The sequence below is a fragment of the Xenopus tropicalis genome, chromosome 7, assembly GCF_000004195.4.
Source record: "Xenopus tropicalis strain Nigerian chromosome 7, UCB_Xtro_10.0, whole genome shotgun sequence".
NCBI classification, from domain to species: domain Eukaryota; kingdom Metazoa; phylum Chordata; class Amphibia; order Anura; family Pipidae; genus Xenopus; species Xenopus tropicalis.
In genome coordinates, this window is record NC_030683.2 from 73,450,886 (window position 1) to 73,464,631 (window position 13,746).

Below are 13,746 nucleotides of genomic sequence, written 5' to 3' on the forward strand. Positions count from 1 at the left end.
GATGAGAGCGAGTCTGAGAATATCAGAAACAAGGGCCACTGCAATTCTGCCCCTAGCTCTCTCAGTACCCGAGGGTGTATTCCATCTGGCCCAGGTGCCTTGTTTACATTTATCGTGTGTAACCCTTTAAGCACCATATCCTGTGCCAACCACTGTGTAGTTGGAGCTGAGGCAACAGTGAAGCTATTGGGTGAGACTTGGCCCACTGGCTCCTCTACTGTATACACAGAAGAAAAGAACTGGTTAAGCACATCTGCCTTTTCTGTATCCGCTGTAACCATATTGTTATTATAACTCAATGGGGCCACACCCTCAACCTGCATCTTTTTACTATTAATATACTTAAAAAACTTTTTGGGGTTAGTCTTGGCCTCGGCCGCGATGCGCTCCTCATTTTCTATCTTTGCCTTCCGGATTGCTGTTTTACAACACTTGTTATAGTGTTTATATTCATTAAATGCATCTACTGTCCCCTCTGACTTATATTTCTTAAAAGCTTTCCTTTTTTTCCCTATTAACTTCTTTATGTCAGAGTTAAGCCACATAGGGTGATTCTTAACACTTCTACTTTTTCTTATTAATGGAATGAATTGAGAACAGTAATGATTTAATATCATTTTAAATGACAACCATTTCTGCTCTGTGTTTTTATCAGAAAACATAATGCCCCAATCTATGCCCTGAAGCGCTGCCCTTAAGGAGCTAAAATTTGCCTTCCTAAAATTCAGTGTCTTTGTTGCCCCCGTGTAAATTTGTTTCCTGCACCAAACATCAAATGAAATAACATTATGGTCACTATTACCCAGGGGTTCAACCACTTGCACATTTGCTATACGTTCTGGGTCATTAGAGATCACTAGATCTAGTATAGCATGGTTCCTGGTTGGCTCCTCAACAACCTGTGACATAAAGTTGTCGTGCAGCAAGTTTATAAACTTGTTCCCATTTCCTGTCCTGGCAGTACTATTGCCCCAGTCAATATCAGGGTAATCTAGGGTCTCCTTGCTGTTAGGGGGTCTTATGACACATAATGCACATGCCGGTAGCTTATATTGCAGCGTATACACTTTGTATGCACTAACTTCATTTTGGGGTCTCTAAATGCCAGATACATTAGAGATCCTATGCACAATGGGCATTAAACTGTTCAGTGGACCCTTGGCTTTCATATTTAGGATGTGTTTTCTTGGTACCTAATGTTATGTGGGAGATAAGGTGCTTGAAAGTGGAAGATTTGATGTGATTTTCAGGTATTTCATCAAAACTGGCAATTTTGGGAAAGCATTGCGACTCTGTAGTTTGGAGTAGAAAGACATGGGTAACAATTTATTTTTTTTTAACTCTTTATTTGTGTTTTATTTTTTAAGAACAGGTTATACATATAATTACATTTCTGTATATTGCTTTGATGTGAAACAGGGGAAGGGGGGGGAGAGGGAGAGAGTGAAGGGGGGGAGTAGTTGGACCTGATGGGGGGGAAAGGCCCATGGGGTACAGAAAAGTAGGAAGGGAAGGGGGAGAATGGGGGGAGGGAGGAACAGTAGGGGGTTAAGTAAAAATAACATAACATCCACATTATCGTTATATGATATATCGGGTATGAAATATTTTAGGTTAGCAAGGGAGGTCAGGGGGTCCTTTCTTTTATGGGTACCAATTTTGAATTTGTCCGAATGTGTACTTTCCAAAAATATATGGTTTTGGGGGGTCAATGTATTTTTTTGTGTTTTTACCCCACAGAAAATGCAGTAAATGTGTTGAATTTTCAGTAGCTAAAGAGATCTCCGGGGCAATTTGTATGTACTAACTTCCTTTTGGGGTTTCTAAATTCCAGATACATCGGTGATCCTATGCACAATGGGCATCAAACCGTTCAGTGGACCCTTGGCTTTCATATTTAGGATGTGTTTTCTTGGTACCTAATATTATGTGGGAGATATGATGCTTGAAAGGGGAAGATTTGAGGCGATTTTTTAGAATTTTCATAGTTTTTTATAGAAAATGCTAAATTCAGTAAAGCATTGCCGTTTGGTACTTTGGAGTTGGAAGACATAGTTACCCATTTCGGATTCGGCAGAATGTGTACTTTTCAAAAATGTATGGTTTCCTGGGGTAAACCTAATGTTCCAGGATTTTTGGCTTTGGAATGTAAAGTATGCCGTATTCTGCTGTGATGCTTTGAAAATTTAGTAATTTATTGCTGGGAGTTTTTGATCTATAGAAGTCAGAAATCTCAAAACTATACATATCAGGTATTGGCACGTTCGGGAGACATGAGGCTTTCCAAATCAGTTGAATTTTTGTCCATAAAATAAAAAATGTTTCTGGTATAAATCCTTATATCATGAAAAATAGCATTTTTTCTTTTTTTTTTTTTGTATTTCAAGTGGAAGTGGAAATACACTCAGGCAGATTTGGAAAGCTCAGGTTCTCCTGAAAAAAAAAATATATAGTTTGCCTACCTAAAAGCCCCTAAATTGAGAGAGCACAGAATGTTTACAAAACATCTGGCACTGAGGGGAACCGAAATGTCAAATTCTGCTGGCACTTAAAGGGTTAATTTTTACATATGACATCAGGTATTGTCGTTTTCTTCAGGAGAACGTGATCTTTCTAAATCTGAGTTTTTGTGAAACAACCTTTAGAGCTCTAAATATAAAAAAAATGCTATTTTTCATGATATAAGAATTTATACCAGAAAAATTCAACTGATTCATAAAGCCTTGTGTCTCGAATGTGCCAATACCATATTTAAATTTAATTTTCAAAGCATTAAAGCAGAATACAGCAAACATTTTGGAACATTAGGTTTACCCCAGAAAACCATATATTTTCAAAAAGTACACATTCTGTCGAATTCAAAATAGGTAAGCATGTCTTTCTACTCCTAAATTAAGGTGACCAGATTTTTGGAGCAAAATCCAGGCCCGCTCCATGACAAATTTTTAGGCCACGCCCATTTTGACAGACATGCCCCCCAATAAACCACTTCAGTTTTACAGATAACATCCTCAGTAAATATATAAATCAACGCAAAGGCAATACCATGTATAATACCCCCTAGAGCTCATAGCAGGATGAGAGAGTGGCAATACCATGTATAATACCCCCCAGAACTCACCCTCTTGCCAGCGCACTTAAACATATGAGAACTGTGGTTTGTGCTTGCCTGCTCCTGAGCGCTTCTGTCCTGCGCTTTCCTTCCCTCGGTTCGTAGCTGGAGGTGGGGGGAATCAGATAACGGATCTTTTAGTGAAAAAAGTATCGCAGTCGTTCGGGTGGAGGACTTCAGCTTACAAATTGGTCATTGAGGGAGGCACCTGAGGCTTACAGTGAATGGTGGAATGTGGTGCTGCTCGTGGCTCCCTGATTGGCCAATTTGAGCAGTGACTTCTGCACCGAAGGACCTCCTAAGCTGGCTTCTTGAATGCCTGCCGATCCAGGGAATTCACTGTTTTTGGTTTCTTTTTGCCCCACGGGGACAGCAGCTCTGAAACGGGGTAGATCCCCTTCAAACGAGAGAGAATTATAACCATATCCTAAGTACCAAACAGCAATGCTTTTCTTGGCAGTTTCTGTGAAAATTCTAAAAAAAAATCACCTCAAAGCTTCCACTTTCAAACATCTTATCTCCCACATAGCATTAGGTACCAAGAAAAAACAACCTACATATTAAAGCCAAAGGTCCACTAAACAGTTTGATGCCCATTGGTGATCCTATGCACAAAGTATCTGGCATTTAGTTACCCCAAAAGGAAGTTAGTGCATACAAATTGACCCAGAGATCACTTCAGCTACTGAAAATTCAACACATTTTTGTTTTCTACCCCACAAAAATTCAGTAAAAGTACGTTGACCCCGCAAAACCACATTTTATTGAAAATTACACATTAAGGTGAATTCAAAATGTGTACCCATGTCTTTCTACTCCAAACTATAGAGTTTCAGTGCTTTCCCAAAATTGGGAAAGCACTGAAACTCAGATTCCACATTTCAAAATCGCCTCAAAGATTCCACTTTTAAGCTCCTTCTCTCCCACATAGCATTAGGTACCAAGAAAACACATCCTAACGATGAAAGCCAAGGGTCCACTGAACAGTTTGATGCCCATTGTGCATAGGATTACCAAAGCATCTGGCAATTACAGACCCCAAAATGAAGTTAGTGCATACATATTTCATTTTTTTATGCATACATATTTTTTTTTCCAATACCAAAAAATAATCTATCTGATTTATGTGTGGTAAAAGTAAAAATAAGTTGACCCCAGAAAAACCTCATTTGTATGGGAAAGTACCAAGCAGCAAAGCTAAATTTAGCGTTTTTTTTTTAATGTAATTTCTGATTTCCCATTTTATACCCCACATTTGGCAAGGTACCAACATAAAACATTCTAAATATGAGCACTACAAGCCTTCTAAACAGATTGATACCCAGTATGCATACATTTACCAAATTGTGGCTTATAGAGGCACCCAAATGAAAATAGTGCATATTTATTATTTTACACCTGACGCGGACTGCTGCAGAATAAGCATCCATAATGTGTATTATGTGCTATAAGACCCCCTAAAAGTACAGAGACCCGAGAAAACTATATAATTTCCAAAAGTACACATTCTGGTGAAACAAAAATGGGTGAATACACTACCAAACTGCAAAGCTATGCTTAACATAACCATTTTTATGAAGTTTCTGAAAATCGTCACAAAGCTTGCATTTTACCCAATTATATACCCTATATTTTCACAATAAAACCACTAAGATCAGTGCTTTTTTTCCTTAGTGTTAACTGCAGTCAGAATAAGTTTAAATATTTTGGTTTGGCAAATTAGTTTTATGGACAAAATTAAGAGAACACCTATGCAAAACTGAAAATGCAACAATAGCGAATGCGCTATCTTAAATGGCAATAAAACATTTTTTTCAGGCAACAAAAAAACAATGCAATAAAAAAAAGCCACAGTTGTGTAAGTGTGTGTACACTTGGCAAAATGTGTGAGTGCTGTGAATGTATAAAAGCCCCCCAATGCACCACAAATGTATGTGTTTCTGTGTAATAATGAAACAAGGGTGTGTTTTGACACTTACCAGGGCAGGGAGATTGGCCTGGAGCTGCAGCGGGAACCAGAGTACCCTCTTCCTCACTTGATCCAGTGAGTGGGCTGTGCTAGGGGGAGGAAGTAGAAGACCAAATGACAGGCACGTAGTATCCATGTGCCTGCAGTCTCCTGTGGGGCCCCCGGGCAGTCACGCCCCAGCGGCCGCTCTTTCCCTCCTCGACTAGTTGCCTAGGAGCTGGGGAACGAGTTGGGAGTGGTTTTATTAGCTGCTGAGTTTTTTAAATAGACCAATAAAGACAGCTACAGCTACAGCTCAACAAAATGAATGATGAGCTGTAGCTTCCAGTTTTTTAATCTAATCTACATTACAGTAAATTTTCACATTTTGTAACGAGGTTGAAAAGATATTGCCATTAAGTTCCAATTGATATTTTTTACATGTTTAATAACGTTTATGAATGCTCAGTGTGTACCATACATACATTTGAATTTTCAATGATTTATGTGTTTAAGATGATCCAGCCAATCAATCCCTCCTAAATAAGCTCCTCCGGAGGACACTAATCGACTCTTCTCACAGTGTGGAAGTTTCGCAGAGGGATCCTACATCACCGCTCTTCTCTGTTAAATCATTTGAGAAGCTTCATCTGTAAGTAGTTGTACAATAACTTTTAATGGACAAGGAAATTCAGATTTACTGGGTGGTGCCAATAAGATAGCAAAATATTTTCCCTGCACCAGCCCAGGCAGCGCCACCATCTTACTAAACTATCCCAGTCAACCCTTTTTTAATCTTTGGTTTGCTCATGTACAGAAGGGGGAACACAAGTCTGGGTAAGGCACCAGCCCTGGTAAGAAACTTAGTAATTGGATTAAAGGAGAAGGAAAGGTAAAAACTAAGTAATCTTTCTCAGAAAGTCAATGTAAATACAGCCATAAGCACTTACATTAATGCTGCACTGAGCCCTCTGTCAAGAGAAACACAGAATTTCTAGTCTCTTTTTTTATGTAAACATGATGTTCCAGTGTCTGACTTCCTCTCTCGGAAACCGCCTTAATTTTTGGGGCCAAAGTCTGCGCAGTTCTCTCTCCCCTCCCCTCTCCTGCTCCCCCCTCCCTTAAGAATGTATGATCCCAGCTTTAATGGCTAGAGACTGCAGGAAGGAGGCTACCTAAGTGGTAGCTGCTATCTTAAGTAAAAGGAGAAAGCTTCTAAAGCTGTTAAGTCAGGAATGTTAATGGTTTCTGCAGAATAAATATATTGTTCTAGATGGCACTAATGTGGCAAATCTATTGGCAGTAAAATGCCAAAATGACTTTCCTTCTCCTTTAACCTGGGATGCCTAACCCCTCAGTCTGTTTTCCCATCCTGCCATATGTCAAAACAGGTTATATGGTAATCTTATATAAAAAGGTAACTGCCCCCCACTGGCCCTGGTTCTTTAAAGGCATGAGTGTAAATATGCCCCCAGACCTCTAGTGCAGGTTTGCATTATATCCAGTCAGCCAAATTAACACAAATTTAAAGAAGCTGTTCACCTTAAGGCTTTGACCTGATCTAAGTGCAGATACCCTAAAATAGGCACCTTTTACCATCTTACACTAAGGGGCAGATTTATCATAATGTGAGATTCGAACTCACCTCACAAAAATTCACATACTTTCTATTCATTCCTATGGAATATTTAGGAGTATTTATCAAATGGTAACTTTCACCCATTGACAAATGTGCTTTTATAAATCTCATAGGAATAAAAAGTGGGTGAATTTTTCTGTGGTGAGCTCTAATCTCACATTTTGAAAAATATGATCCCAGTTATGCTTTTGGCTGTCTAAGGGCTGACGTCCAAGTTATTTGCTTGTGAAGAATTAATATCTTTACTGTGAGTTATACATCTGAGCTCTCAAACTAAGAGACAAATTAAACTGCTTTAAAGCTGGGGATAATAAATGCAGTATATTTACTATAAAGTATTAAACATAAAATGGTGGATGTTGGAAAAAATGTAGAAAATGAACATCTGATCTGCCCAGCCACTTGGAAAATATTGCACACTGTGGCCACATTTTACATCCCCACTGTGTATAGTAATCTCCGCTATATCACTGGACGAGTTATTTTTTGCAAAGCACAGTGCTATGTGTTGTACTGTAGATCAGTGCTGTCCAACTTCTGCGGTGCCAAGGGACGGAATTTCTCTCGCATACATGGTGGAGGGCCGCTAATGGAAGCTACCACCCCCTTTAAAGCACACCCATTTTATCACAATGGTGGTAGTGCAGCAAAAACCCAAATGCTTTGTCCTCACTGCAGGGATATCAACCATCATTCATATGTGAAAGAATTATATTATGTCATATTAAGACGTACCCTTAAATCCATATGCCTCCTCCTCCCCTGTGGATAGCACAGCAACCCCCAGCATATAATTACACACCTTAGGGACCATTTAATCGCTATTTCCAACTGCTAACAAACTCCCAAAACAAACCCCTGCCAGGTTCACCTCCAACAGGCAGCATAGGGTAGGCAGAGTATGGCACACACAGGCAGCACTCTGGCTGCCCTATGCTGTCTGTGTGTGCCATACTGTCTGCCCTAGGATGCCTGTGTATGCCATACTCTGCCCTACCCTGCCTGTGTGTGCCATACTCGGCCCTACCCTGCCTGTGTGTGCCATGCTCTGCCAGCCCTATGCTGCCTGTGTGTGCAATACTCTGCCTGCCCTATGATGCCTGTGTGTGTGCCATACTCTGCCCCATGCTGCCTGTGTGTGCCATACTCAGCCCTACCCTGCCTGTGTGTGCCATGCTCTGCCAGCCCTATGCTGCCTGTGTGTGCCATTCTTTGCCCTACCCTGCCTGTGTGTGCCATACTCTGCCTTCCCTACCCTGCCTGTGTGTGCCATACCCTTCCTGCCCTATGTGCCATACTCTGCCTACCCTATGCTGCCTACACACAGGCAGCATAGTTCAGGCAGTACATACAATGTCTGTGTGCCATACTCTGTCTGTCCTATGCTGCCTGTGTGTGCCATACTCTGCCTGCCCTACTCTGCCTGTGTGTGCCATATCCTCCCTGGCCTATGCTGCTGGTGTGTGCCATACCCTCCCTGCCCTATGCTGCCTATGTGCCATACTCTGTCTACCCTATGCTGCCTACACACAGGCACCATAGGCCAGGCAGTACATACAATGTCTGAGGTGTGAACAGGAGAACAATGTGGGTGATTACAGCCTGAGGTGTGAACAATGCAGGGGGTGAACAATACAGAGATTAAAAGGTGTGAACAGTACAGGGGATTACATTTTTAAACAATACAGGAGGATTACAGCCTGAATCTCAGGTGAGAACCATGCAGGGGGCCAGTTAAACTCAGTACTGATAACAAGATCTGGGCAATGTTAGGACAGATATTGGTTGCGTGCCCATACACGGGCTGATAAGATGCAAAGTCGGCAGCTGAAATCTGCCTGTGTATGGCCACCTTTTAACTGTATATTCCATCTCACTGAGCAGATCAACTGCAAGTTTTACGGTTACTGTCTCTGCGTAGAAACATATACAATTTTTATCTGGTGTTTTATCTGCAAGAACTAGTACTTTCGCTACTTAACTGTTAGTGAAAATTACTATGCTTGTATGTTGGAAGTTGGTTGGAAGTGGTTGGAAGTTGGAAGTGATTCGCATAGGGACCAATTTAAACATAGGTACTCTGCTGCCCTCATAATATCCCGCTGCCAGCAGGCAACAAAGTGCCATGTCTGCTGTTGCCCTTAAGTGTTATCAGCCAGGGAGACTTGTTGCCTGTGAGAAATTTGCAAAACCAGTAGAAGACAAAACTCCTGAAAATAACTGTGAAATCTTACCATGTGAATGTAGTTATGCTGTAAAAGATATGAATTGCATCTGAATCCCAAAATGCAAAATAATCAAACTTCCAGCGATTCATATGTATTTAATTCTGGAGATTTACACTGACACCAGTGTAAATTGGGGGCAAGGTATCATGAAGACCATAATTGCTGATTGACTTGGCATTTTCATGTACACAGGGTCATATGATTGTGCTGTGCTTATTTGACCTGAGTGTTAGTGTAGTGGTGGCGCACTGTATTGTGCTTTTCACTAAGAATTTACTTACAAGGTGGAGAGTGTAGAGAGTGTGTGGGCATATAATTTGTGTATATAGTAATCTTGGCAAAATGACATACTGGAGCAGAAAGGAACATTGATACATGATGAGGAAGTTACACATTAATTTAAACATTTTAGTATGCTAGATAATTACATATTCAAGGGGCTGCATGATAATTGTTCGTGGGATCACCATAGGAATGCTGAACAGTTGGGGTTGTAAAACACCAAAGCTTGCGACACATTTGTTGTTGATCTTTTAACCCTTTAAGTGCCACAGAACATAGAATCTGCATTCTGTGGATAAAAGTGCCCAACTGCCACAGAACGTAGATAATATGTTCCCCAGCCCCTAGGCAACGACCAGAGGTGAGGAAAGAGTGGCCCCTGAGGTGCGATCTCCCAGGGGCCCCATAGAAAACACACGTGGTTACTATGTGCCTGTCGTTTCCTGCTCTCCTGCCTCCTCCCCCCTGTGCCGCCCACTCACAGGATCTAATGAAGAGATGGTTCCTGGGGCCCTCCTGCTGATCTCCAGCCTGCTTGTCCCCAGGTTAGTGTCACATACACATGCTAACACACAAACGCTTATTACACTAATACACACTTATACCTACACACATACATTTTGGAGGGGTTTCACACATTCACAGCACTTACACTTACTTGCACAGGCACAATACAGGTGACCGTATTCCCTAACTGCACTGCGCAATACCTTTTGTATGCTATTTTGGTGCTTTTATTACATTTTGATGAAATTTATTGCATTTTTAGCCATTTTATTTCATTTTTAATTATGCATAGGTGTTGTTCGCTTGACTTTGTCTGTAAAACAAATTTGCCCAAGCCAAAATACTCAAACTGATTCTGACTAGAAGAACTGATTTCACTAGGCGAAAAAACCCCCCATTGATTTTAGGGATTTTATTGCATTTCGCATTGTTCTTTGTTACTTGTCTTTGCACATGGAAACTTTGTCTGTTATATATCAATTTGGGTACCTCTCTGTACACCACATAGTTTGGTAAATCTATACATAAAAACCGTTATGTTTAGCATAGCTTTGTGGGAGATAAGGTCCTTGAAAGTGGAAGGTTTGATGCAATTTTCAGGTATTTCATCACAACCGCCAATTTTAGGAAAGCATTGCGGCTCTGTAGTTTGGAGTAGAAAGACATTGGTGGCCCGAATGTATACTTTACAAAAATACATGGTTTTGGGGGGTCAATGTATTTTTTGTGGTTTTACCCCACAAAAAATGCAGTAAATGTGGTGAGTTTTCAGTAGCTAATTTGGGCAATTTGTATGCACTTCCTTTTGGGGTTTCTAAATGCCAGATAATTTGGTAATCCTATGCACAATGAGCATCAAACTACTTCATGCTTAGGATGTTTATTCTTTGTACCTAATGTAATGTGGGAGAAATGATGCTTGAAAGTGGAATCTTTGAGGCGATTTTTTTGGAATTTTCATAATTTTTATAGAAAGTCCTAAATTCAGGAAAGAATTGCTCTTTGGTACTTAGGAGTTGAAAGACAGGGTTACCCATTTCGGATTTGGCAGAATGTGTACTTTTCAAAAATATATGGTTTCCTGGTGTAAACCCAATATTTGAGGATTTTTGACTATGGAATCTAAAGTACACTGTATCCTGCTGTAATGCTTTGAAAATTTGTTAATTTACTTCTGGGAGTTTTTGATCTATAGAAGTCATAAATCTCCAAAAAAACTATACATGTTTCAGGTATTGGCATGTTCAGGAGACGTGAGGCTTTCCAAATCAGTTGAGTTTTTTTCCATAAGATGTTTCTGGTATAAATCCCTATATCATAAATATACATTTCTTTTTTTTTTTTTTTTTGTATTTAACGCTCTAAATCTTATTCCAGAAGTGGAAATGCACAAAAACTCAGCCAGATTTGGAAAGCTTAGGTTCTCCTAGAAAAAAAAAAAAAAAGCCTTGTCGTTTTCCCGCCTAAACTAACCCCCCCCGCCCCCGCCCCCTCCAAAACGTCTGGCAATGGGGGAAACGGAAATGTGAAATTCTGCTGGCACTTTAAGGGTTAAGGAGTGGTTTGACATAAGCATAAAGTTGATGTGAGTTTAAAAGTTAATCTGTATGTTTGAGTTATTTCGAAAATAGAGAAATTAAGGTATAGAAGATTACCTGAAAAGTGTATCTTTATTAGAGTGCAGCTAATGTGTATTCTTATAAACCGTAATAATCTTTGCATATAGGCAATGTTTTGTGCTGAGAATGTCTTTACCTTCTGAGAATCTCATTTACCTTCTGTAAAAAAAAAAATCAGGGAGAAAGATCATCATTAACTCTCTGGCAGTAGTGTTCATTCAAAGCGTTTTTGCTGTCAACCCAATGTGTGTATCTTGCAGTTTAGCTGAATTGTTGCTGGGTAAGCAACCACTCCCACCTTGATTTGATTTAACTATTTGTCACATTTTTCTTCCTTTCAGAAAAGATGAACTGTTACGTGGTATATATGCTATGGGCTTCAACAGGCCTTCAAAAATCCAAGAGAATGCCCTTCCAATGATGCTCGCAGACCCGTAAGTCCTCTGTTCAAGCTTTAGTTGTGCAGTGCTAAAAAGGAATATACCCTTTTTTCCCTCCATTGTCAGCTTGGGGGGGCACAGGAACAGTGGGGTAAAGCTGGTACCACTTGGAGGCAGGACACTGCAATAAAATAAAAACTAGCTCTTCCTTCCCTGGCTTTACCCCCAGCAGGCAGAGCTCAGTTCAGTTTTCTATTGTGTCCTCAAGAGGTTAGGATGTGTCCTGTTTATTCTGACTCCAGGAAATAGAGTAGGGTGTCTCTCTCTGGCATCTCCCATCATGGGATCTGTCTCTCTGGTCTCTTCTGCAGTTTAGCATTGACCACCCAACTCTAACCTCTCCTTTCCTGCACATAAGGAGTGTGGCTGGCTTGGAAGACTGCTAAAACGTACAACAGTTAAGTTTGAGCTTTTTCCATCTAGTAATCCACATACCAGCTCCACCTCCCTTCTTACCACCCATGCTTCCCTCAGGTGCTTGATTAGGGCAATCAGGGAGAAACTTCCCCCAGCTAAGATCAACGCTAGAAGCCTTACTACCCAGCGATTAGCAAAGAGTGAAGGGCTTTAACCTGACACTGGTTAGGGGGACTACTGCACCATTGCCTCCTTACCAAGGGTAAGGAGGCTCAACCGGAAGTGCACACGCTTCTGCTGTGGAAGTTCTTATCGCACGTTATTTAACATGCCTACCCTCCTTAATGCCACCACACCATTGAGCAGGCAGATTAGTGCCTACACTCTAGAGCACAAGCAGAGGGGTTAGCTAACACAGCCAGTTCAGCAGGCACTTGCCTCTCTACTTCCCATCTCTATCCCATCCCTCGCCTATCCGAGTGGGCATCCAAACTCAAAAGTTGGACAAATGCAGAGCTCCTTCACCATCTGAGGAAGAAAGTGGCAGAGACTCCACAAATCCTTCTCACCTTCCTCTGTAACTATCACACAGTTCAGACAGTTCTAAGGCTGTAGAGTCCTCATATTGTTGGTTTTGGATTCATCTGCAGGAACCTGAGGTCACTTCAAATTCTTCCAAGACTGATTAAAGTCACAACAAGCCATTACCAGTGTTCCCTTCCCACTCCCAGCTGAACCAGATCATTCAGCAGGAGTGGGACAAATCTGGGAGGCGTTTTCAAGTTAATTGCTGCTTCTCAAGATTGTATCTGTTCTCACCAGAACTCAGAGAAATGGTCTTACCCATTTTCAGTGGATGCTCCTGTGTCCCCGGCTTTCTAAGAACACTAGTCCCAGGGGCTTCATCCTTTAAGGACTCTATGGACAAGAAGCTTGAAGGCTTACTGCGTTCCTTGTTTATGGCCTCGGGCATTTCTCCATGCCCAATTCTGGCCACGGCCTGGGTTAGCAGTACTATACAATAATGGTCATGGACTTCATGCTCAGTGCAGTTCTTTCTGGAGCCCCTAGCCGCGAACTCTGTTTTGGTAGCTCCAAACCAACTTGCCTCTCCATGGCCTGACCATTTGGGAACCCCCTGTGGCGACTTCTGACTACAGATGGAAGCCCCTTTGACTGGGAAGTGGTCCTGGAGGGACACTCAGCCCAAGGCCAGTGGACTCCGGAGGAGAAGGATCCTACTGATCAACATACTCAAGATTCACCTCAGTCTGTTCCACTGGCAGCAGGAGCTGACAGGACAAGTGGTGAGGATTCAATCTGACAACTTTGATGCGGTGGCTTACATAAATCACCAGGGTAGCACAAGGAGAGCGACGCTAAACACTGTCTGCCATCTACTTCCCAGGCATCCTTAACTGGGAGGCAGGTTCTCTAAGCTGGCAGTCACTGGGTCCAAGCAAGTGGTCACTGAAGGAGATCTTCCAGTCTTATCTGTCTGTTTAATTATAGTTGGTGAATGTTGTATTGCACCCCTGTTTTTTCTTTGGTACTAAACTTAAGTGGGCTCTGCCTGCTGGGGGCTATAGCTTGCGGAGGACTTGTGTCCTGGCT

The 13,746-nt window shown here is 41.5% G+C and overlaps 1 protein-coding gene across 1 annotated transcript in view; it reads left to right on the forward strand.

Annotated features, from left to right (window-relative positions):
• ddx25 (DEAD-box helicase 25) overlaps positions 1-13,746 on the forward strand; it is a 49,646-nt gene that overhangs the window by 21,246 nt on the left and 14,654 nt on the right. Inside the window, 2 exon segments of the mRNA NM_001016345.2 lie at positions 5,577-5,712; positions 11,677-11,769. Coding sequence (NP_001016345.1) covers positions 5,577-5,712; positions 11,677-11,769 — 229 coding nt within the window.